This window comes from Histomonas meleagridis, assembly GCF_020186115.1.
Source record: "Histomonas meleagridis strain 2922-C6/04-10x chromosome Unknown contig_7, whole genome shotgun sequence".
NCBI classification, from domain to species: Eukaryota; Parabasalia; order Tritrichomonadida; family Dientamoebidae; genus Histomonas; species Histomonas meleagridis.
In genome coordinates this window covers 32,758-55,489 of record NW_027150911.1, presented here as the reverse complement: position 1 = coordinate 55,489, position 22,732 = coordinate 32,758, and the positions used below count along the sequence as shown (strand labels likewise).

Below are 22,732 nucleotides of genomic sequence, written 5' to 3'. Positions count from 1 at the left end.
AAAAGATATTTCGCTCGTAAATATCTTTGATTATTTTGTGGAACTTCTTCATAAATTTCAAGTGATTTATTTAAATAACCAAGTTCATAATAATAATTAAATGCAATTTGTTTATATTTTGGATTCGAACTAATTGTTGTTAATTGTGTTACCGATTTAATTGCTTCATCGACTTTATTTAAATCTCTATTAATTAAAAATTGAATTAAATAATATTCAGGATCACTAGAAAATGGTTCAGTAACCATTTCTAATATTTTCATTGAATTGTTGATTTCACCATTTGAATAAAGACAACCCGCAAACGATAGCAATGAATTTGAATCAAACGATGAAAGCGGAACTTTCATAAAGTACGTTAAGGCATTGTGGGGTACCCCACGGAGCATTTGAAGTTTTGCAACTTCTAATGTGACTTCGTGGTCATCAGGATAATTTAAAAGATATAATTGGAGATCTGTAAGCGCTTTAGCAAGTTGATTAGTTGCTAAATATGCAATTGAACGTATGGTATTGGCTGCTGCAGTTGATCCTACATATTTATAACTTTCACTAATGTCATTAATACAATTATTCCATTCCCCTATAAGACAATAAGCAATACCTCGACCTTTGTATGCTTGGTAATTCTTGGGATCACATTGAAGGATTTGTGTAAAATGATCAATTGCAACTTTTATAGAATCGGAACGTAATTCAGCAAATGCATTCTGTGTGTCGCTTTCTGTGAATTTTTTGGGCGATTTCCAATCTTCTAAAAGCTCAAGTAAACTTAAAACTGAGAATCTAAGATGAAATACATGTGCACGAAAATTGGAATCATTTATAAAAGATACAAGTAATACATAAAACGAAATGTCTCCAGTATATTCAAGACCATTACGCCAAGATGAAAGAGCAGCATCTTCATTGTTGTTCCAAAGATGGGCAACACCTTTTGTAAAATAAACTTTAAGTAAAGATTGTTGAAGAGAGATTGCTTTATCCATATCGGCTATTGCAAGATTTGTCATTTCTAAAGAAAGAGCTGCAAAAGCGTGATTTATAAGTAAATCAACTCTTTGGGATGGATTAGTTATATTTTGAAGTTCTTTTTCATACTCTCCCATAGCATTTGCAACATTGGAATTCTGAATAGCTGCTTTTACATGAGATATTGAAAATATTGACGCATTTGTTTCATTTGATTCCATTTATTGATAAAAGAAGGAATATTGGGGTGGCCTTATGGCATGACCGTTTAAACTATAACGTCTTTTACTTTTTTGAAATTTATAAGTTTACAATTTAGCACAAAAATTGTTATAGAATCGAAAAGATGTTTTTTAGATAGTATATTTGATCAATAAAGAAAAATTTAATTTGTTATTTTCATAAAAAATTGCATAAAATAAATATGGTGTTGAGAATTCATAATAGGCATTAAAGTAAAGGAACAGAAGAAAAGAATGGTGTTTCTGATATTTATTTGACTTTCCAACCTGCAATTGGGTCTCGTTACTGTAAAGGGAAAATTTTTCATATGACTTATTTAAATATAAATAAATATGCTTTAGAATTTTTTTTAAAGATCAATCATTTTTTAGTTAATTAACTATGGTTTCTTTTGATGGTTAAAGTGAATAATCATGAACACCCATCCGAGGATAAAGATGAATAGTCACTCAGTGTATATTCGGAGGATAAACGTTCCATTTCCCTATGTTTAGGCCTAATTATCATATTTTTGATTTTAGGATCATTTAATTTTTCCTTAATTAAATCAGCAATTTCTTTATTTGCGGTACAACGTAGAGCTGATTGTACAAAAATTTATGTTAAACATAAAAAAATTGTAATAAAAATTAAATAAAAATAGTAAATATCAGTTGCATTTATATCAATTCCATCTTGATCAAGAAGCAATTTAACTACTTTAGTATACTGAAGTCCATTTTCTGCTGCTAAAATTGGTGCTGACACAAAAGAAATGAAACAATTCCAAGAATTTATATCTTTCTTTTTAGAAAAAGTTGTTGCACTAAAATGTAAAAATATGATTCTAATTAACAATATATTTTCAATAAAATATATTAAGCCAATTTCTAGATCAAATAAAAACAATGTGAACAAAAATTTGAAAAATACACAAAATTTTTATTTAGCCTTTTGATATAATAAACAATGTTATGTATTGCATTATTGTATTTTATACTGATTTATTTTCATTTGGCCATTATAAATAAAACTGAGATTTCCAAAATATTTTGACGCCACTTTAATTTGAATGACTTTTTTAAACGGTTATACCCACAAAAAGTAAAGTTTTGGAGAAATCGAACCAAAAAACAAAGTTTTCATATCTAAAAATTCTTTATTTATTGAAGCGAATAGTATAACTGATCAACAAAAAAAAATTTAATTCGTTATATTTATAGAAAATCCCACAAAATAAATCTGGAGGATTCTTCAAGGGCAAAAACGTAAATTAAACAGAGTTTGTTAAAATTCATGCGTTCAAATTACAGCACTTTTCAATTGACGATAAAAATTTGAAAGGAAGAAAACGATCCAAATCGAAACATGGAAGATGATGAAGGAGAAACCACACAAAAGATAGTGAAGATTATTGTTGTAGGGGACATGGGAACTGGAAAGACTTCAATGATTCGGAAATTTGTTGATGGTAATTTTTCTGAATTCTATAAAATCACAATAGGTGTTGATTTTGCAAGCAAAACAATTCAAGCAGAAAATGGTTCAAATGCAAATGTTCAGTTATGGGATATTGCTGGCCAAGAGCGCTTTGGTAACATGACAAGTGTTTATTATCGAGAAGCTATTGGTGCCCTAGTAGTTTTCGATGTTAAACGTAGTGCTACCTTTGACATGACGAAAATTTGGAAGAAGGACATTGATGAAAAAGTACAAACATCAGAAGGTAAGCCAATTCCGACATTACTTATTGGCAATAAAATAGATCTCATTACATCAAGCGATAATTGGCCAACAAAGAAAAGAGAGATCGAAGAATATGCAAAGGAGAATAATTTCCTTGATTATTTTGAGACATCTGCCAAAGAAGGAACAAATCTCGACGAAGCAATTTACTCATTAGTGAATTACATCGTAAATAATAACATCGAAAGCGAGAATTCTCGCGACCTCAATCCTGGTGTCGACATCTCTGAGACGTCGCGCCCACAGCAGAATAACACATGCTGCAAATAAATATAAAACATGATAATAATAACTTTTTATATTAATATACCAATGATTTTACTTGTAATTTTTGTCTCTTAGAATTTTCCATTAAAATCCTGTTTTTATGAATTGGCATTTTTTTAATCATTTTGATTTTTGCAGACAGAAAAAATAAAAAACCAAGAATCCAACTTGAATTGGAAACATATTATTGTAGTGTTGTGAGATTTTGGGATCAGAATGTAGTTATAATAAATAATATTGCAGGATAACATTCTGTTCAATCATATGATGAATTTACTTAGAATGTTGCCGACCAAGATTGTTGACATAACCTATTCAAAATAAAATTTGTCATATGGCAAAACATATTATAGAAATTTGGTTAAATGGCAAAATATAATACAAGCAAAATTTAAAGTCTGAAAACACTTCATTATTTTTTATGGGTGCAGAAGAATCATCTAACTCAGGCTTCGAGGATCAATACAGCGCTCCTAGTTTGCTTGGACTTAGCGATAATATCTTTGATATTTTTGGTGTTAATGATAAGACAATTGATATGATATATAACGACAAAAAATTCATGAATCTTGACTTTGGTAGGTCGAAGAACGTAGAGCCAATATTTGAAAAAGATGATAATCCAGATGTTCGAAAGAGAAAAGCTGAAGTAATGGAAAGAAAAGTTTTTAAAGATATGGAAAACGGAAAAGCTACATATGGCGACTTATTAGCAATAGGTGAGATCGTGAATGCAGAGAAACAAAAAGCACGTGATACCAATTTTTGGTTCAAATAATTAAACATTGCTAAGACATTTTTTTTTTGCAAATTTCACGTCAAATGTCTAGATTTGTTTTGTTGTTTTAGCTTGTTTTCAATCAAAAAGGAAAAAAACAATTTTTTTTGACTGATGCAATGTAAAAAATAAAGTTATGAAATAGAAAATTGTCACTGTCGTACTTTCAAATTTATGTAAAGATCAGAAAAGCCGAACGGTTAATAATCGGAGTCATCATAATATGAATGTGAATCACTAGATGAAGAAAAAGAGAAAGATATACGTTGGAGTGTCTTTGATGACTGGTTTTGTTTTGTCCTATTTCTTCTCGGAGACAATGTTGAATTTGGATTTAAAGAAGTATCAGCAAATTGGTTATGCCAACTTTGCTTAAACTTTGATGGCGTTATATACATTTTGTCATTTTGTTTCTTTAAGAAATATTTCTTATCATTTTGCGCTTTATTTTTATTTTGTTTTTGTTTCTCATTATTAACATATGATTCATCCAATCTATATACTTTTTCCTCATGAATATCCATCGGATGAATTCGTTTTGGAACATAAATTCTTCCTTTTTTATTATCTATATATGGCGTTTCTTGTTGTTCTATTTTTAATGGTGAACTTTCTGATTCGATTTCTTCTCTTTGTTTTACATCTTTTTCTTGTGAATGCTCTGATTTGATATTATTTATTTTTTCTTCGAATTCTTTTGGCTTTGTTTCCTGTGAATGATCTGATATAACATTTAAATCAATTTCGTTTTGTGTTGTAGAAGAATTGTGCGAATAATCTGAATGCGCTTCTTCAAAATTTTGTTTTTCTTCTTCTTCTTTATCTTCTTCATGAAGATCATTTTGATTAAGTGGTTGTGAATATGTTATTGATTCTTCATTTGCTTCGAATTCTTGTCCTAAAATGTTTTCTTGTGTAATAACTTTTGGTTTTGGTGTGGAATTAAAAATATTTGAATATGAATATATTAAAAGAAAAATCCAAATTATTAATGAAATAAAAATTATGTCATGTGGTTGTATTGTATGTAACCTGACAAAGCTTTGAATTTGATCAGGTGTTCTGTAAATTGATGTAAAATCGAGTACGTGATAAGAAGATACATTTTGTTCAATTTGATATTCTACTTGAAACAAACACTCAATTTGTTTTTTAACAGATGTTGATAATAAAATTAACACGTTAAAGAAAATGGCAACCAATGTAAAGAAAAAAGTTAAATGAACTAAAAATTGTTGATATCTTTCTGTGATAAAAAAAAATATATAAATCAATATAGTGAATGTAGCTATTGACAAAACAAGAGAAAATGTCGCATATACACATATCGCTGGACCAATAAAAAACATCCAATGCTTATCTGTTGATATAATTAATACATATATCGCATCAATTATTCCGATAAGAGGTGATACAAGTAAGCAAACATTTTTTGCTGTGTTTGCATTGTATCCTACCCTCAACATATAAAATGCGTTTATTTTTTGTGGGGTGTCCCATATGGCACTTTTATAATAAACTTCATTTATCATATATAAATTCACATGAATACATCATGTAATATGGTATACTTTGTCCTTTGTGTTTAGAAAAGAATTCACCAATTTTACTTATATAAAAAGCTGTGTGGTCAAATGGAATATATAAAAATTATACATAAAGATTTTATTCATTTTGAGCATACATATATCTTATTTCTAAAGCAAACCAACTATTTCTTTGTGTCCATTTTCAGTTGCTTTTATAAGTGCTGTTTTAAAAAATTTAGGTAATCACCAAGTAATATTTTGAAATATCAAGATTTTAGAATAGATTTTAGATATAACATATAAATATTTTTAGCATTAATATCTATACCTTTTTGTTTAAGAAGCATTTTAACTAATTCTATATATCCTTTTTCAGATGCTAATATAAGTGCTGTATCAAATATTTTAGATAATTTCCAAATAATATTTTGAAATATTAAATTATAAAAATAAACATCATTTTTGTAATTAATATCAAATCTTTTTTGATTAAGAAGCATTTTAACTATTTCTCCATGACCACATTCAGATGCCAGAAGAAGTACTGTATCAATAATTTAAATAATTTCCATGTATTGATTTGAAATATCCCAAAATAATAAAAATAATTACTTTTAGCATTAACATCAATGCCATCACGTTCAAGAAGTATTTTAGCTATTTCTGTATTACCTCTCATAGATATCCACATCAGCGCTGCAAATAATTTCTAAAAAAAATTATGAAATTTCAAAATATTGAACTAAATAACAAATAAAACAATAAACACTTATCACGTTGACATCAATTCCTTTTTGTTCAAGAAGTAAATTAATTGTTTCTGTATGTCTATTTTCACATGCAATAATAAGTGCTGTCCAAAATAATTTAAAAAAATTCCAAATATTATTTTGAAATATTAAATCGTTAAAACAAATTATATATAAAACATTTAAATATTTTGAGCATTAACATCAATTCCTTTTTGTTTGAGAAGTAATTTTACTGTTTTTATCCGATTATATTGAGAAGCAATAATAAGTGCAGAATTAAATATTTTAAATAATTTCCAAATATTACTTTGAAATTGAAAATAAAACATATAGATTTTATCTTTAGCATTAACATCAATTTCTTTTTGTTCAAGAAGTAATTTAACTATTTCTGTATGACCATCTCTAGATGCTTCAATAAATGCTGTTTGAAATAATTTAAATAATTTCCAAATATTATTTTCAAACATAATATAAAACTTATAAATTTTATCTTTCCCTTCAATATTATAAAAATATAAATCAAAAGCATTATGATTATTTTAGTTTAATGATTTACCTCCCATTATAAATATATGCACAAGATGATTTTTCTGTTAATTGACTAATAATTACTTTTGAGTTAATGACAAAATAATAATTATAAATGTTATTTTTAATCAGTCTCTATGTCTTAACATTTCTTCCTACATTATTTATTATATCTCTCACAAAAATCATATATTATTTTAATATATAAGAACAAAACAGGCGGTTGACACTCTAACCGTAATTTCTCTTCAAAAATTATCATTCAATTTCATCTATCGGAGCGGCTCCCAGTTTTTCCTAGAAAATTTCGGTTATTTTTTCTGATATTTATTCTTTACATGTATCGTCATTCAATATTGATAACTTTATTATCAGAAAAAGTTTCATTTTCGAATTAAATGAATTACTTACGCACTTTTTCCTTCTTATCCTTCGCGCTGGCCATTTTTTCCCTATATCATATCAACCAGCAAGCTTCCATATCATGATTTGATTCATTTTTTATCAATTTTATTTCTTTTTTTCTCTTCTCTTAATTTTTTTCTTATCTTATTATTCTTCTTTTATAAGGATCCAGTATAAACGGTCTCCCTGAAATTTTTTTTTTCCAAGAAATCTCGGTGGTTGAATGCAAGACTTACGATTAAAAATAAATATTGTTTCCATATGATGTACTATTTATTTATTGAAATATTAATATTTTTGATAAAATTTGACAGATAAAGTTCTATTCATTTCAAATCCAAAAATTCGAATTCTTCATAATACAAAATTATAATTAATGGATTATCTTAGCTTTATACTTGGATTTATATTTTGTAATTATCTTTATTTATATAATGTTGTTTAAATTCTAAAAATACGATTATTATTCATCGAAAAAAGCATAAAAGTTAAAATAAGAAAATCGGTTTTGAAATATATTTATTTAGTAATTATATAGATTAAATCCAATTCATTATTTATAAAATAAATTACGGTGTTGTATAAATTATTTAAACAGAGTATAATATTAATATTTATTGAAATGTGTTGGCAAATTGCATTTGAAATTTTTATCTTCGAATTTTCAATATCTCGCTATTGGTTGATTTCAATTTATTTTGTAATTATATTTGATTTTATTTTGTTTTATCACTTATCCCTCTCTACTCATTTTAAAATTTTTTTAATTGAATGCAATTTGATCGATTTGAATTCAATTTTTTTAATGTATTTTTTAATTGCATTTTGCGTTTTTTTGTTTTTTCTCTCTTATTTTTCTGGATTCTAAATTTATTTCAAAAAATATGGAATCACATTAATAAATGGAATTTCTCATATTAATTTCATAATTGAATTTTGCTTTCATGATGATTTGTTCATCATTTTTCTTAATTTTCTTCCTTTTCTTCTTCTTTTTCGAGACAATATCTTCGGGAAATTTATAAAAATGTAAAATAACCATTTTTTTTATTTTATTTTAATATAAAATAATTTAATATAAAATTTAATTATCTGTCATATTTTATCAAAAATCTTAATTTTTCAATAAATAAATAATACATTATTAGGCAGAAATATTGTTTATTTTTAATCGTAAGTATTACATTCTTCCACGAGATTTCTTGAGAAAAAATTAATTTCCTGGGAGACCGTTTATGAATTTATCGAATAATCAGTTTTTATTCAATTTAGTGTGCCCCACCTTTAAATAAGATTTTCTTTTCTTTGTTAAATTTGGTTTCTTTGAAAATTATATAATTTCCCTACAAATCAATTTTTTTATGATAATATAAATAATGGTTATTCTAGGTATAATAATTTAATAATTTCTTTCCTATCATAAACATCAATCAATTGATATATCAATTATATAGATGTACAATGATTATCCAGTTGATGATGAATAATTTTTTTGATCTAAGAACAAAATAATTGTATTAAACTTTGATTTTAATCTTTATATATGGATTAACATTTCTTCTTACATTATTTATATTATCTCTCACAGAAACTCGACTTATTAAAAACACAGATCACGATAGAAAGTGGGTAATTAATGTTATGTTTCAGAATTATATTTGGAAATTATTCTAAACATTCAACACAGCACTTATGAAAGCATCTAATAATGGTAATCTAGAAATAGTTAAATTACTTCTTGAACATTAAGGAGTTGATATTAAGGTTACGATCTATGTTTATTATAAAATGGGTTTAACCGTTTTAAATAAAAAGTGATTGAACCTCAAAATATCTTCTTTAATAAACAATATTTTTTAAGATTAATAAATACATTTATTATGAAAATAGCTATTTAAATTTAAATTGTGATATTATATTCAGAATTTAAAGAGAGAAAAAAAATTAGTAAAATTGATTATTTATAAATTCGAGCCTTTTCTTCCTGCTTATAGGATATTGATCTAAGTTATTTTTTAGATATTAATTTCAATCATTTCCATGATTTTGTTTTCGTTATTTTTGATTTTGTGCGTAATCTGTAGTTGATATATTATTGTTTTTTTTAATAAAATATGATATTTTCTTTTATTGTTTTCTCGAATTTAATACAAATTGTCATGTGAATTACATTATTAATTAATATTAAAATTAAATTAATTTATTTTCTTAATAATAATTTTGCAAAAAAAAAAAAAAAGATAGAGATGGCGGAGACACTTTTTGAGCGAAGCTCAAAAAGTGGCATTACTTGTATTATAAATAGTTGATAATTATCAAAAAATAAAAATATTACAAAAATAAAAAGAACCACAACCAAAAATGATAAAGCCTTAATACGAATCAAACATTATTAAAAGAAATAAAGTGATATCTCTTATCAATTATATAAAATTTGTTACAAAGTTTATTTATTAAAATTCACTAAAACTCAAAATATCAATAAAATAAAAAACAATAAATTTATTTGCAACAACCTCCTTTATCATTTCCTTGATCAGCGCCTGAAAGCTGCACTGACGAAGGAACATATGAAATGGCTTTGGAAGGAATTGTCGACATTACATAGTCAAGAAGCTCCTGTATACCTTTTCCACTTAAAGCAGAAGTTGTAATGAACTTTAGTCCTTTTGCTTTACACCATTTTTCAGCTTCATCTATTTTAACTCTATCTTCAGCTGACGATGGATCTTCATACAAATCAAATTTATTACCTACTACAACAATTGTAGCTCCAGGTTGCGCTAAACCTGAAAACTCATCTACCCAAGAACTTAATGAGTTGAATGAGTCTCTACAAACCAAGTCGAATACTAATATTCCGCCTGTAGCATTATGATAATAAACACTGTTTAATGCGCGGTAACGCTCGGCACCTGCTGTGTCCCAAATTTGAATATCTTGGCTTTGATCTTTGTCTGGATCTCCTTTTAATACAAAAAATGAAGTAGAAACTGTCGGCATTGTATCTGATTTCCAATTGTTTTTACAAAGGCGTTCAACAAGTGAAGTTTTTCCTACGGAAGAATCGCCAATCATGACGATTCTTGGAATTTGTGGTTGCATTTTTTTATGTCACTTTTATACTTACGTCACTTTTACGTAAATAATACGTTATAAAATGTTTCTTTTCATGTTGTAGAAAGTTGATATTTTATGTGAAATCATTTTATGCTCATTACCATATGATAATCTATTTTTAAATTCATTTATTTTTACGAATTAGGACTTCAAACCAAATTTACAAAGAATGCAATATTTGGAAATAAGAAATTTCTTAACATTTGGTCATGGAAATCCACGATGATTGTAACATCATTTTTCATAAAACACAATTTTTTTAACAAACTTCCGAAACAACAATCACTTTTATTCACACAACAATTCCTAAGAAAACTGGAACAACGATTTTGGCGACATCATTCCCGTTGGCCTTGCGATTTTTGCAGTTCTATTTCTCTGCAATTTTTTATTATTTTCCTTTTGCGCCGGTGGTTGTCCATTTCCCAACTTCGGCAAGTGTTTTGTTTCCTTTGCCATAGTTAATGTTCGTGTACTTGTTGTTGATTTTTTATTTTTTGCGATTTGTTTTTTCACGTTATTATTATTATTATTATTTTGTTTTTGTTGTGTAAATGTTACATCTGTTCTCAGTAACCATTTTAATGGTGGAAATGTTTGTGCTTCAAAGTCGCTCGGACTACGTATAACTAAAACGCCGGCTTCGTTGCCGACCATTCCGCAGTAATTCGATGCACTAAAAACGGTTACAAGTTTCCTGCCAAAATGGAACTTGCAGCCGCCAGAAACGCACTCGTGGCCACGAATAACCATTGTGACTTTACTGGATGCAAGAAATGACTTAAGTGCGCGCTCACCAAATGTGTATCCCGAGCCACGACTTGAAGCTTCATAATCTTCTGTGTTGTCAGACGGATCACTCCAGACAAGTGAATCAATAAAATCACCTGTGAAATCAGTAATCGGACGATTGATGGATTTGATTTGATCAACACTAACAAGATTGGGATCTAGACCACCATGGACACAGAGAAGCTGTTTATCAATAAGAGCAGCAAGCGGAATATATTCGAAGGCTTGAATTGAAAGATAATATAATAACATATCACCAAAGAAGGAAAACATTTGATTAAGAAAACCACATTGACTACAGAGAGTGGCAAATTCGTGGTTGCCACGTATAATGAAAACACGGGTTGGATAAAGGATTTTCAATAAAAAAACAATAATGAGAGTTTCTATTGAAAACTCGCCTCGGTCAACAAGATCGCCAAGGAAGACATACTTTGTTGGTCCTGGTAATCCGAAATGTTTGATAATTCGAAGAAGATCAAGTAAGTGTCCATGAATGTCTCCAATAATAATACACGGTGACTTGATTTCAATTACTGTTGGTTCGGACATAAAACGAGTTTTAACATCTTGAAAAAGGTTTTGGATTAAATCTTGTTCAGGAATTGGAAGAATTAGCTTTTTCTCTTTTTCTGCATATTCCATAACATCTGATTCACAGGCATTTGTGTATGTGTCAAGAAGGTCCCTATACTTTGGAATGTTTGGGTTAACCTTCATTTTTATTTCACAGTTCGAAACGTTTTGCCGGTAATTCCACTTTTTCAGTGCTTGCACTTTGTATCGTTCATCAAAAAGTGAAATTAAATTAATCTCAAATAACGTTTATAAACAATTTTTCAATTTTTTCCTTCTGTTTCGCTATCCTCAAGAAACTGACTTGACGAGGAATCTTTTATACCGAACCTTTCCATGAGTGATCTTATTTCTTCATCTGATATTACGCCTGAACTTGATGAAAGATCTTCTTCTAAATCAAACATTTCGCTGCTTAGTGTGGATTCTTCTTCATCTAACGCACGTAGACTTTCGATATGATCTTTTTGACCGCTTTTTTCTTCTTTACTTTCATTTTTGATTTCTTCAGATTTCTTATCGTTATCGTTTTTGTTAATTTTATCAAACTCTTTCGCAAGGAAATTATTGAGCGCTACTTCGTCACTTGAACTTAGTTTAATGGTATCGCTGTATTCTTCAGATTTTGGGTTTTGTTTTGCATTTTCTGTTTTTTCATTCGTTTTTTCGTTTGTTTCGCTCGCAAAGAAGTCATCGATCGCGTCACGTTTGTTATCTTCAGTAACTTCTTCTTGTACGTCGCCATTTGATTTTGATTTTATTTCGTTATTTTCATCACTTATTTTTATTTTGTCATTAAATTCATTTTCTTGTTCCAATTTGTAATCAGTTTCATCTTCTTCGTTATTTTCTTCTTCTGATTCACTCACTAAGAAGTCGTCGCTTTGTTTCGTTTGTTCTCTTGTGCCTAAGTTATCATTCGCTTCTTCTTTAATTACTTTCTTTTCGCCTTTATCTGAAACATGTTTTTCATTATTTACATTTTCTTCTTCTGATTCACTCACTAAGAAGTCATCAATTGCAAAGTCATCATTAAGTTTCGTTTGCTCTTTTGCACTTAAATTGTTTCTACTTTCTTCATCAGATTTAGCTTCATTATTAATTGCTTTCTTTTCGCTTTCATCTGAAACACGTTTTTCATTATTTACATTTTCTTCTTCTGATTCACTTGCTAGATCATCAATTGTAAAGTCATCATTAAGTTTTGTTTGTTCATTTGCACTTAAATTATCTTTTTCTTCTTTTATAATTTCATTATTTCCGTTTTCTTCTTCATTATCGGGTGTTCTTTCAATTTTTTCATTCTTTAAATCATTTACATTTTCTTCATCTGATTCGTTCGATATTTCATCAATTACAAAGTCATCACTAAGTTTTGTACTTTCTTTAATTGCCAAATTATCTTTTTGTTTTTCATCATAAACAGTTTTTTCAATATTTCGCTTGTTCACACTTTCCTCATCTGATTCACTTGCTAAGAATTCATCAAGTGCAAAGTCATCAAATCTATTTTTGCTATCTAATACGAAATGATCAATTTCATATTCTTCATTACTTTTTTCATCATTTTTACGATTTTCATTTTCATTTTCATCTTCAATTGATATTCCGACATCGAAATCAGTTTTCATTTCTTCTTCTTCTTCATTAAATTTCATTTCATTTAATTCTTCTTCATCGAAATCACTTCCAATAAATTCCTTAACATCGAAATCTGTTTTAATTTCTTCTTCTTCTTCAAAATTACTGATAACTAATTCATTAATTGCAGATGTTTTAAAACTTTCTATTTCATTATTATCATTTTCATCTTCTTTAATTTTTTCTTCGGATTTGATATCGTTTGGAATTATTTCGTTTTCATTATAATTAAAATCATCCGATGTATTAAATTCGTTTTCTTTATAATTTGATAAAACATTTTCTTCATTGTAATTAAAATCATTTGAATTCGTTTTCATTTCTTCATTTTCATTTTCACGTTTATTATCATTTAATTGATTCAATTCATCCAAACTTTCATTGTTTGCTTCTTTATTTACATTGCTGTCTGTGTGCTGAAGTTCCTTTGGTGTTATAATGTGATCTGTGGATGATGTATCGCTTTGAGTTTTATTGTTAATTATTGAAACGTTTTCATTATTTTGTTTTGGTTTTATGTTTTCTTCTTTTATTTCATTTTTAGGATTTGATAAATCTTCAGATGAATTATTATCAGATGAAATAAGTTCATCTAAATCTGATATAACACTTTCGATATGTTTTGTCAATTCTTTAATTTGATTTATAGGATCATTATTTGAATGTTTGGAAGTAGATGAATATGATTCTTCTTCAAATTTATTAATTTCTTTTTCATATTCATTCGATTTAATTTCGCTTTCTGATTCATTTAGTTCAGCAAATTCGTTTAATTTATTTGTTTCTTCTTCAAATGAAATAATTTCCTTATCATATTCATTCGATTTAATTTCGCTTTCTGATTCATTTAGCTCAGGAAATTCGTTCAATTTATTTGTTTCTTCTTCAAATGAAATAATTTCGTTATCAAATTCATTTTCACTTTCTGATTCTTTTAGCTCAGGAAATTCATTTGCTTCTTCTTCAATATTAATTCCTTCTTCATCTAATTCATTTTCTACCCCATTTGATTCTTCTTCATTTATATTAATATTTTTAATTATTTCTGGAACTGTTTCATTTATTTCTTCTTCATTTTCATCTTCAATGATTTCTTTCTCTAATTCATTTTCATTTTCTTTTAATTCTTCTTCATATTTATTAATAATTTTACTTATTTTTGGATTTGTTTCATTTATTTCTTCCTCAATCCTAAAGATTTCTTTATTGAATTCATTTTCTGATTTTTCTTCATTTGAAGTAAGTATTAATTCATCTGATATTTTGATGATTTCACTTATTTTTGATGATTTTTCATTTGATTCTTCTTCTTCATTCATATTTGCAATGTCTTTATCGTGTTTATTTGATACTTTTTCTTCACTTGAAGTATGCGCAATTTGTTCTGGAACAGATATTATGAATTCATTTGGATCCAAATTGAAAATGTCTTTATACTCATCGATTTCCTTAAGATTTGTTGGATACTCCGATGACTGCTTCATATTATTTACATCTGTTTCAATGTCATTTAAAATGTTTTCTGATTCATTCAAAGAAATTTCGTTTTCTATTTCTTTGATTTTATTTGATTTGTTTAATTCTTTATCAAAATGATTAATTTCTTTATCAAGTTCAACATCACTTAAAATGTTTTCTGGTTCATCAAATTCGTTTGAATCTAAAAACAATTCATCAATCTCTTTAAAGGTTTTGTTGATATTTATTGGAATTTTATTCGATTTATTTAATTTCCCATCATTTGATTCATTATTTTTGATATCGCTAAAAATGTTTTCATTAAATTCATTTAAACTTAAATTATTTTCTGCTTTGGTTTTATTAATATTTATTGGAATTTTATTCGATTTGTTTAATTCTTTATCAAAATGATTAATTTCTTTGTCAAATTCAACATCACTTAAAATGTTTTCTGGTTCATCAAATTCGTTTGAATCTAAAAACAATTCATCAATCTCTTTAAAGGTTTTGTTGATATTTATTGGAATTTTATTTGATTTATTCAATTTCCCATCATTTGATTCATTATTTTTGATATCGCTAAAAATGTTTTTGGTTTCTTTTTTAATATTTTCATTTGTTTTCATTGGATTTATATTTATTTCATTTATTTCTTCTTCCGAATTAAATAATTCGCTATTGATTTCTTTATCACTATGTATATTTTCTTTAGTTTTCATTGGATTTGTATTTAATTCATTTATTTCTTCTTCCGAATTAAATAATTCGCTGTTTATTTCTTTATCACTATAAATATTTTCTTTAGTTTTCATTGGATTTATATTTAATTCATTTATTTCTTCTTCCGAATTAAATAATTCGCTGTATATTTCTTTATCACTATTAATATTTTCTTTAGTTTTCATTGGATTTGTATTTATTTCTTCTTCATTTGAGTTAAATATTTCGATTTCATTATAAATATCAGGAATTTCAATAACTTTTTGTGAATTCGATGAAATTAATTTATCGTTTTCCAAGTCAATGAATTTTTCATGATAAAATCCATTTTGCTTCACAGCTTCATGCATTTCGAATATTTTATTATATTTTCCATCATTATCTGATTCAATATCATTTATTTTATTACTAAAATTAGAAAATGAATTGTCACTATTAATTTTATCTTCTTTTTCATTTAAAAATGTTTCATTTGAATTCTCAATATTTATAATTTTATCCGAATTTTGATTTACTTTAAACATTTCAGGTAAAAATAAATATTTTTCATTTGTATTCGAATTATTAATTATTTTATTTTCTTTTTCATGAGTAAATTGTTTTTCTTTGTTATGTTTTATGATCATTGGTTTGGAATATATTTCGATTGGAGCACTGATTTGAAGTTTAACTTTTTGCTTTGCTTTTATTGGAACATTTTGTACTGAAACAGATGAATCAGAAGATAAAATTTTATGCGTAATTTTACGTAATTTCGAAGGATTAAATTCATCACTGGATATTTCTAAATGATTTTGTTTATTGTTTAATGAATTATCTTCTTTAGAAGTTCTTTTATCAATTTGTTTATCTTTTTCTTTATTTGAATTTCTTTGTTTATTATTTTGTTTTGATTTGTTCGGTGAAATTGATTTTTGTTGTTCTGGAATTTGTTCATTTAGAAATTCTTTCGGATAATTTTTATTATTATTTGTTTGCGACTTATTATTTGATGAATTTATTTGTTCTTTTGTTTGTTTTTTATTATTTGCTTTGTTTGGTGATGTTTTTGTTGTATTAATTTTCTTCAGTTCTGATGTTTTATATAAATTTTCTTTTGGTTTTTCTTTTTGTTTGATTTCGCTTGCTTTATTGATTAAATTAATTGATTTGTGTTCTGGCGATTTACATTTTCGATTATTTTGTTTTTTGTTTATTTTTTCATTCGTTTTGTTTGGTGATAATTTATTTTTAGCTTTTTGCTCTTTTTGAATCATATGTTCATCAGTTAAAGAATTTCTTTTATCTGTTTTTTGTTTTGTTGTTTTAACTTTGTTCGAATCAAATTTTGGAATATTTTCTTTTTCGAGACTTTTACTTGTTTTCTCTAATAATAATTTTAATTCAGTATCAATTTCTGATGAAGATGATGAGAAAGAATTGTCAATTTTATAGTTTTGTTTTGGATTTCCAAAAGAATATTTGAAAAATTCATCATCAAATGATGAGTCGAAACTTCGATAATTTGAGCGATTGAATGGAATTTTTGAGATTCTGTTACGTAAAAATTCATCAAAATCACTATCAGAGTCTGAAGAAAAAAGTTTCATTCGTTCAAGTAGATCATCAGAATCTGTGGAATCGCTTAATAGAAAAGGAGACTTCATGTGAATATTTGATGGCGCTTTGACTGTTGATATATCGTTCAAGTATATATTTAAATCTGAATCAAAGTCTGAATCAGATGAAAAAATCTCTGATAGACCTCCTGATAAAACTTGCTTAGTGTGAATTTTTGGTTTAATTGGGTTGTCCTTGTGTGAGCTAGTTGATGGTTTTCTGCTTTTTGAAATAATATTATATATGAAGTCATCACTTGTTGAACTCGATGAAGAATGTTCAAACGTCTGAATTTGCGATTTCGTTTGAGAATTTGATGGTGTGGTTTTCTGTTTATGGAAAGATTTTTTTCCTTTGATGGGAATTGGCATTATTTCCTGTTTTAATTTTGATCTGTTTTTTTCTGTTGAAGTTTGCGTGTAAACATGCTTGTGTTGATCTATTTTTTTGAAATGTTTAATTTTTGGAGACTTATGAATTGATTGATTTTTTGATTTTTTAGTATTATCAAATACAGGCTTAGGTGAGTTTGTTTTTTGAGATTGTAAAATTTTGTGAATCTTTTTTAGCCTCATAAGTAAATCTTTTGTTCCTTCCTCCATTAATTTTAAACGGTCAGATAAAATCTTTTTCAAACAATCTACATTTAAAAAATTATTTCACAAATGTATACATTCGGAATTCTCATCATATTCGTTTTGTTGGTGATTTTTATGAAAAAAAAAATTGGGATAACATTAGAATCATCTTCAAATTAATTCGACAAATTCATAAATATTAGAAAAATTTAATACCATAAAATGTAGAAGAACTAGAAGTGAATCAAATAACATAGAAAAAAATCAATTTTTATTATTAAATTTGTTTTTATTGCTGGATTGCTCCATATAAAAGTGACAATAAATAGAAAAAATGATCAAGCCTCCACAAACAGACAATATACCTACAGTTCAAAATTTTATTCCTGATGACTTAATTAATGGTGATGGGAAACCAGATATACAAGAACAAATTAAACAAATGGAATTTAATATTGAACAAAATCGAAAAAGAAGTGAAATATTGTCCAATGATTGCTATGAAATAATACGTAACACTGAGCTTCTTGCATTTGATTTTATGTTTAGTTGCTATTTAATTGGGGAAATAAGTTCTGATGGTATTTACAAATTTCTAGATGATTGTATTCGACCTTCGTTTGTATCTTCTGGCAAAGTAGACTATGAACTTGCACAAGCTCATATTAAGGATTTACAAAATTTAATATGCGATTGTGCAAAAATTTTATCCAAGACAGAATATCAACAACCAGATTATCCAAGAAGAACATCAGAATTCACTCTTTATTTAAAAGATCAACAAATGCGTCTTGATCATGAATTCCAAAAATTATCATCAACTCCTAATGAAGAAAACCAAGATAATGAAGAAGAGACCAATGAACCAATTGATAGTCTTCCACCTGCCTTTATAAAATGGCTTTACAACGAACTTAATTCTGGATTATCATCTTCTAGCGAAGAAACATTAGAACTTCGCTACCTCATTAGGAACATTGCTAACCGCCTTTCAGCTATTGCTAAACTCAAAGAATCCATACAAGAGATGAAATCTCAAAATAATTTAAACAGTCAGATTGATGTCAATATTTATAGCGAAGAAGATCTTTTCCATTCACCATTTTTCATTGGCCTCAAAACAAGTTGTTCTTTTTTGTTATCTGCCTTAAATTTATTGAAATCACAAAATTCAATAATTCCGCAATGTGTCGAAGTGATCAACTCAATTCATCATTTTGTCGATAACATTACCCAAAATGTTCAATCAGCCATCTCAGAAATGCAACAAGAGGCAGTAAAGCTCGATACAGTATTTTCTCAGAAGCAATCAGAAGAAATCGAATTGCGCAAAGAAATTCAGCCATACTTAGAACAACTATTACAGCTTTTGTTTGGCAAGCCCACGCGTAATGCTTCGACTTATTCTGATAGTATATATTCGTCACTTCAAATCAAACTTCGAAATGAACTCCTTACAAAAAACCAAGACTCAGAAGAGTATCAAAACGTTGCTAATCAGCTCAAAATTGTATCACAGATTCAAGCAGCACGAGTTGAAATCTCACATCTCACATCTCAACAAAACCAAATTCTAGATCAAATTGCAGATAAAGAGCGTGCACTACTTCACATCCTTGTGGATAGGTGTAAGCTAGAGTATGATGAACAAAATAGACAAAGCGAAGACGAACAAATTCAAGAATACGAAAAAGGAATTTCTAGCATCATAAATTCATTGAATCTTCCGGAAGTTTTTGAATGGAAAGACCGCCTATTCAAATTGTGTTCAACGTTAAACGAATCAATTAACGTTCAACAGAAGATCCTCAATGAGCTACAAAACCATTTCGATAAAAAAGATATAGAAGTGAAAATAGCAGAAAAAAGAAAAGAAGTAGATGAGCTGTCGGCATTGAATTATAGGATGTGCTTAGAAATTGGAAGAAGTCAACTTGAATTAGATTCACTGGTCGATGAAAAAGAACATACTCAACAAGAAATAGAAATTTATAAAATGTGGCTCCCAGATTGTATAGATCAGTATAACAGAAATGAAGTTGATCATTACAGAGAAATGCTGATTTGTCCAATCTGTAAAGAAAATGTAAGAGACACAATTCTGGCATCATGCGGACATGTAATGTGTAGGATGTGTTTACAAAAATCAGGAGAACATAAATGCTTGATTTGTGATCGATTATATGATGAAAGTCAATTGAAGCCTTTCTTCTTCCAATAATAAAATTGTTTTTTAATTATAAAATTTTATTAATTAATAAAGATATAATAATTACTAATTTCCTATTTATTCGAAAGTAATTTAACAATTTCTTATGAATGATTAAGAAAATATTTTACAAGTTCAATGTTTCCTGATGCTGCAGAGAAAACCAAAACACCTTGGAATTGATTAAATTTAACTAGTTATTAATAACTAAAGCATTCATTTTCATTCCTACCTTTATTAAATATGATAAAATTTCATAGTTATGATAACAAACACATGCAACTCCTAATATTTCTAAGTTTTTAATAAGCACAATTTTATATTCATAAAAATAATGATATATCGTTTCGATGAAAAACGATTCATTAATAAGTGAATCGCAAATTTTCATTCCTTCTTTTTCTAAATAAAAAAAAGTTTCATAATTGTTATATAAAATACATTTTGTTCCTAATTCTTCTAACTTTTCAATTTTATCTAATTTATTTTCATAAATATATTTAAAGATATCATTTCGATAAAATTCAATTGCTGCTTCATATGCATTTTCAAATGATTTTGTTCACATAAATGAATAATTTCAATATTTCCACCTGTAATTGCATATTTACCTGTATTATTTACTTTAGAGCCATTCATAAGTAAAAATTTATAACATTTGACTGATCCAAAAAATGTTGCATAATCAATTAATGTAACATTTTCTTCATTAATAAATGAACATCTTTCATAAAGTGATGGTTTAATCTTTGTTTAAAATCAAAATCATTTTGTGATGGTATTTCTTGAAGTTTTTCTACTTCATCATTTCGAATTGTTTTTGCTATTTCATTTGGATTATGACCTTCTTGAACATATTGCTTCTATTTCATCGTTTCATTTGAATTAACTCCTTCTTTCATTAATTTTTTATGAAGTTCCAAACATTCTTTGAAAGTTCTTTATATTTTTGATTAAATTATTCAAAAAGTGACAAGGACAATTGCTCTTGATTAAGAAGACAAAAAGCGGTTTTTCAGAAAAATTGATAAATTCCTCATTTTTCGGATGTCATACGTAGATACAATTAACCAACGCGCAGAAGAAGCCAAAGGACAAGTTCGTGCAAGTCCAGGAAAGGCTCTCAAGGTTGTTTTACAAGAAATGCCAGTACGTCCAAAGTATGTCGTCGAAAAAAGCGATAGCAAAGATGTTCAAGCTAAAAAGATGACTGAAGCCAAGGATGCTGCCGCTAAGGCAGTTTGCTCCATTTTGTGCTCGATTGAATCGGCTAAACTTGCAGCTGCCATCAAAGAATTAACTGATGATGAACGTGATACTTTAATGAAATTTGTTTACCGTGGTTTCTCTGAACGTGAAATGATTGATGGAAAGCCAAAATGCACATATGATTGCAACCTTCTTTTAAAGGCACATGAAGAAATCACAAAAATCAATGGAAATGGACCAATTATTCGTTCAATCCACACTCGCCTTGAGGTCTAAATAAAATTCTGCCAAGTGATCTTTTTTATTTTTAAATTAAGAATACTCTCATATGAAAAATAAATTAAATTTTGTTTTGTTAAGAAATTTTTTGTGGAATGTTACTTGAATAATATTATATAATTAATATTATTTATCTATATTTGGATGTTTTTCTTGAAAATAAACAACAAAGTTGTATGATGATGAGTAAAACTTTTCGATCGGTTTTAATAGAATTTCATTCAAAAAGTTAAGCTGATACTATCGTATTTAACGGCCGATTATTTTAACGGCTGCTGAATTTCAGGGAGGGAATTGAATAGTTTATATAATCAAAAAAAATGTCATTTTTTTGGAACTAATTTTTCAAATGGGGCAACCTGGAAGCCAACCAAAAATTATTAACCTTACTGACGAAGTCACTCAGAACCTTGTGGGCAAAACTCACTTTACCGAGGATGAGATCAAAGTATTATACAAAAGATTTCAAAAATTGAGTGCTTCACAAGTAAATGATGGTGTGATAGATATAAACGAATTTCAAACAGCACTTGGAATTCAAAACGCACAGTTTGCTCAAAGAATTTTTTCTGCTTTTGATGCTGATTCAAATCAAACCATTGACTTTGAAGAATTTGTTTCTGGTCTGTCTGCACTTACCAATAGGGCATCAATTTCAGAAAAAGCTAAGTTATGCTTCGACATTTATGACATAGATAAGAATGGAAGAATAACCAAGGATGAGCTCAAAGAAGTACTACAATTAAGCCTAGGAGGCCATACTGCTGTTCACTTGTCCGATGAGCAACTTCAAAGAATTATTGATCGCACGTTTACCCAGATGGATGCTAATAGAGATGGAGAAATATCATTGGAAGAGTTTGAAGCAGCAGCTGTAAAGAACCCTTCTATTCTTAACTGTGTTAATCTTAAAGTTGACGTATTTGTTGATGATGATTCCGAGTAATGACCAATCGTGCTAAAAAATATATAAACAATTTCCGATTTGCTTTATGATTTTACATATATTTTGAAAGATTTGATAATTCACAAATCGCATGATACACTAATCTCAATAAATAGCAAATATAGGAATAAATCATACAATACAAGAAATGAAAACCTGGTGAGGTTTGATGGTATATTCTATTAAGAACTTTCACATAGAATTAAATAACATTTTTTGTTTTGTTGTCATTTCTGAAAAACCGTTTTGTAAAGTATTGATTATATTCAAATTTCGTAATAACCGCTTGTGATTGATCAAATTCAATTTTTTTTTTTTTTTATTGACTAAGGACGAACTTCAAAAACCAGACAGCAGAATTTGTGGGTAAAAATTTAGTTTATTTCGTTACTGTTTTTTT

General features: G+C 27.5%; 8 protein-coding genes across 8 annotated transcripts; 5 read left to right on the top strand and 3 right to left on the bottom strand.

Moving 5' to 3' along the window:
* Positions 1-2,562: 2,562 nt before the first annotated feature.
* Positions 2,563-3,210, top strand: GO595_008720 (Ras family protein; the record flags this gene model as incomplete). The annotated part of the gene is made up of 1 exon (XM_067922326.1): positions 2,563-3,210. One exon carries the CDS (start codon positions 2,563-2,565, stop codon positions 3,208-3,210), a length of 648 nt encoding a protein of 215 aa, XP_067771081.1.
* A 418-nt stretch (positions 3,211-3,628) lies between these two features.
* GO595_008719 (uncharacterized protein) lies at positions 3,629-3,985 on the top strand (the record flags this gene model as incomplete). Its single annotated transcript, XM_067922325.1, has 1 exon — positions 3,629-3,985. One exon carries the CDS (start codon positions 3,629-3,631, stop codon positions 3,983-3,985), a length of 357 nt encoding a protein of 118 aa, XP_067771080.1.
* A 5,719-nt stretch (positions 3,986-9,704) lies between these two features.
* GO595_008718 (small GTP-binding protein) lies at positions 9,705-10,307 on the bottom strand (the record flags this gene model as incomplete). The annotated part of the gene is made up of 1 exon (XM_067922323.1): positions 9,705-10,307. The coding sequence occupies one exon, from the start codon at positions 10,305-10,307 to the stop codon at positions 9,705-9,707; it is 603 nt and encodes a 200-aa protein (XP_067771079.1).
* Positions 10,308-10,628: 321 nt separating this feature from the next.
* GO595_008717 (Ser/Thr protein phosphatase) lies at positions 10,629-11,834 on the bottom strand (the record flags this gene model as incomplete). The annotated part of the gene is made up of 1 exon (XM_067922322.1): positions 10,629-11,834. The coding sequence occupies one exon, from the start codon at positions 11,832-11,834 to the stop codon at positions 10,629-10,631; it is 1,206 nt and encodes a 401-aa protein (XP_067771078.1).
* Positions 11,835-11,953: 119 nt separating this feature from the next.
* On the bottom strand, positions 11,954-14,650 carry GO595_008716 (uncharacterized protein; the record flags this gene model as incomplete). Its single annotated transcript, XM_067922321.1, has 1 exon — positions 11,954-14,650. One exon carries the CDS (start codon positions 14,648-14,650, stop codon positions 11,954-11,956), a length of 2,697 nt encoding a protein of 898 aa, XP_067771077.1.
* Positions 14,651-18,023: 3,373 nt separating this feature from the next.
* GO595_008715 (E3 ubiquitin-protein ligase bre1) lies at positions 18,024-19,910 on the top strand (the record flags this gene model as incomplete). Its single annotated transcript, XM_067922320.1, has 1 exon — positions 18,024-19,910. One exon carries the CDS (start codon positions 18,024-18,026, stop codon positions 19,908-19,910), a length of 1,887 nt encoding a protein of 628 aa, XP_067771076.1.
* A 1,035-nt stretch (positions 19,911-20,945) lies between these two features.
* Positions 20,946-21,383, top strand: GO595_008714 (actin-related protein ARPC5; the record flags this gene model as incomplete). Its single annotated transcript, XM_067922319.1, has 1 exon — positions 20,946-21,383. The coding sequence occupies one exon, from the start codon at positions 20,946-20,948 to the stop codon at positions 21,381-21,383; it is 438 nt and encodes a 145-aa protein (XP_067771075.1).
* A 352-nt stretch (positions 21,384-21,735) lies between these two features.
* On the top strand, positions 21,736-22,332 carry GO595_008713 (EF hand family protein; the record flags this gene model as incomplete). The annotated part of the gene is made up of 1 exon (XM_067922318.1): positions 21,736-22,332. One exon carries the CDS (start codon positions 21,736-21,738, stop codon positions 22,330-22,332), a length of 597 nt encoding a protein of 198 aa, XP_067771074.1.
* Between the last annotated feature and the right edge of the window lie 400 nt (positions 22,333-22,732).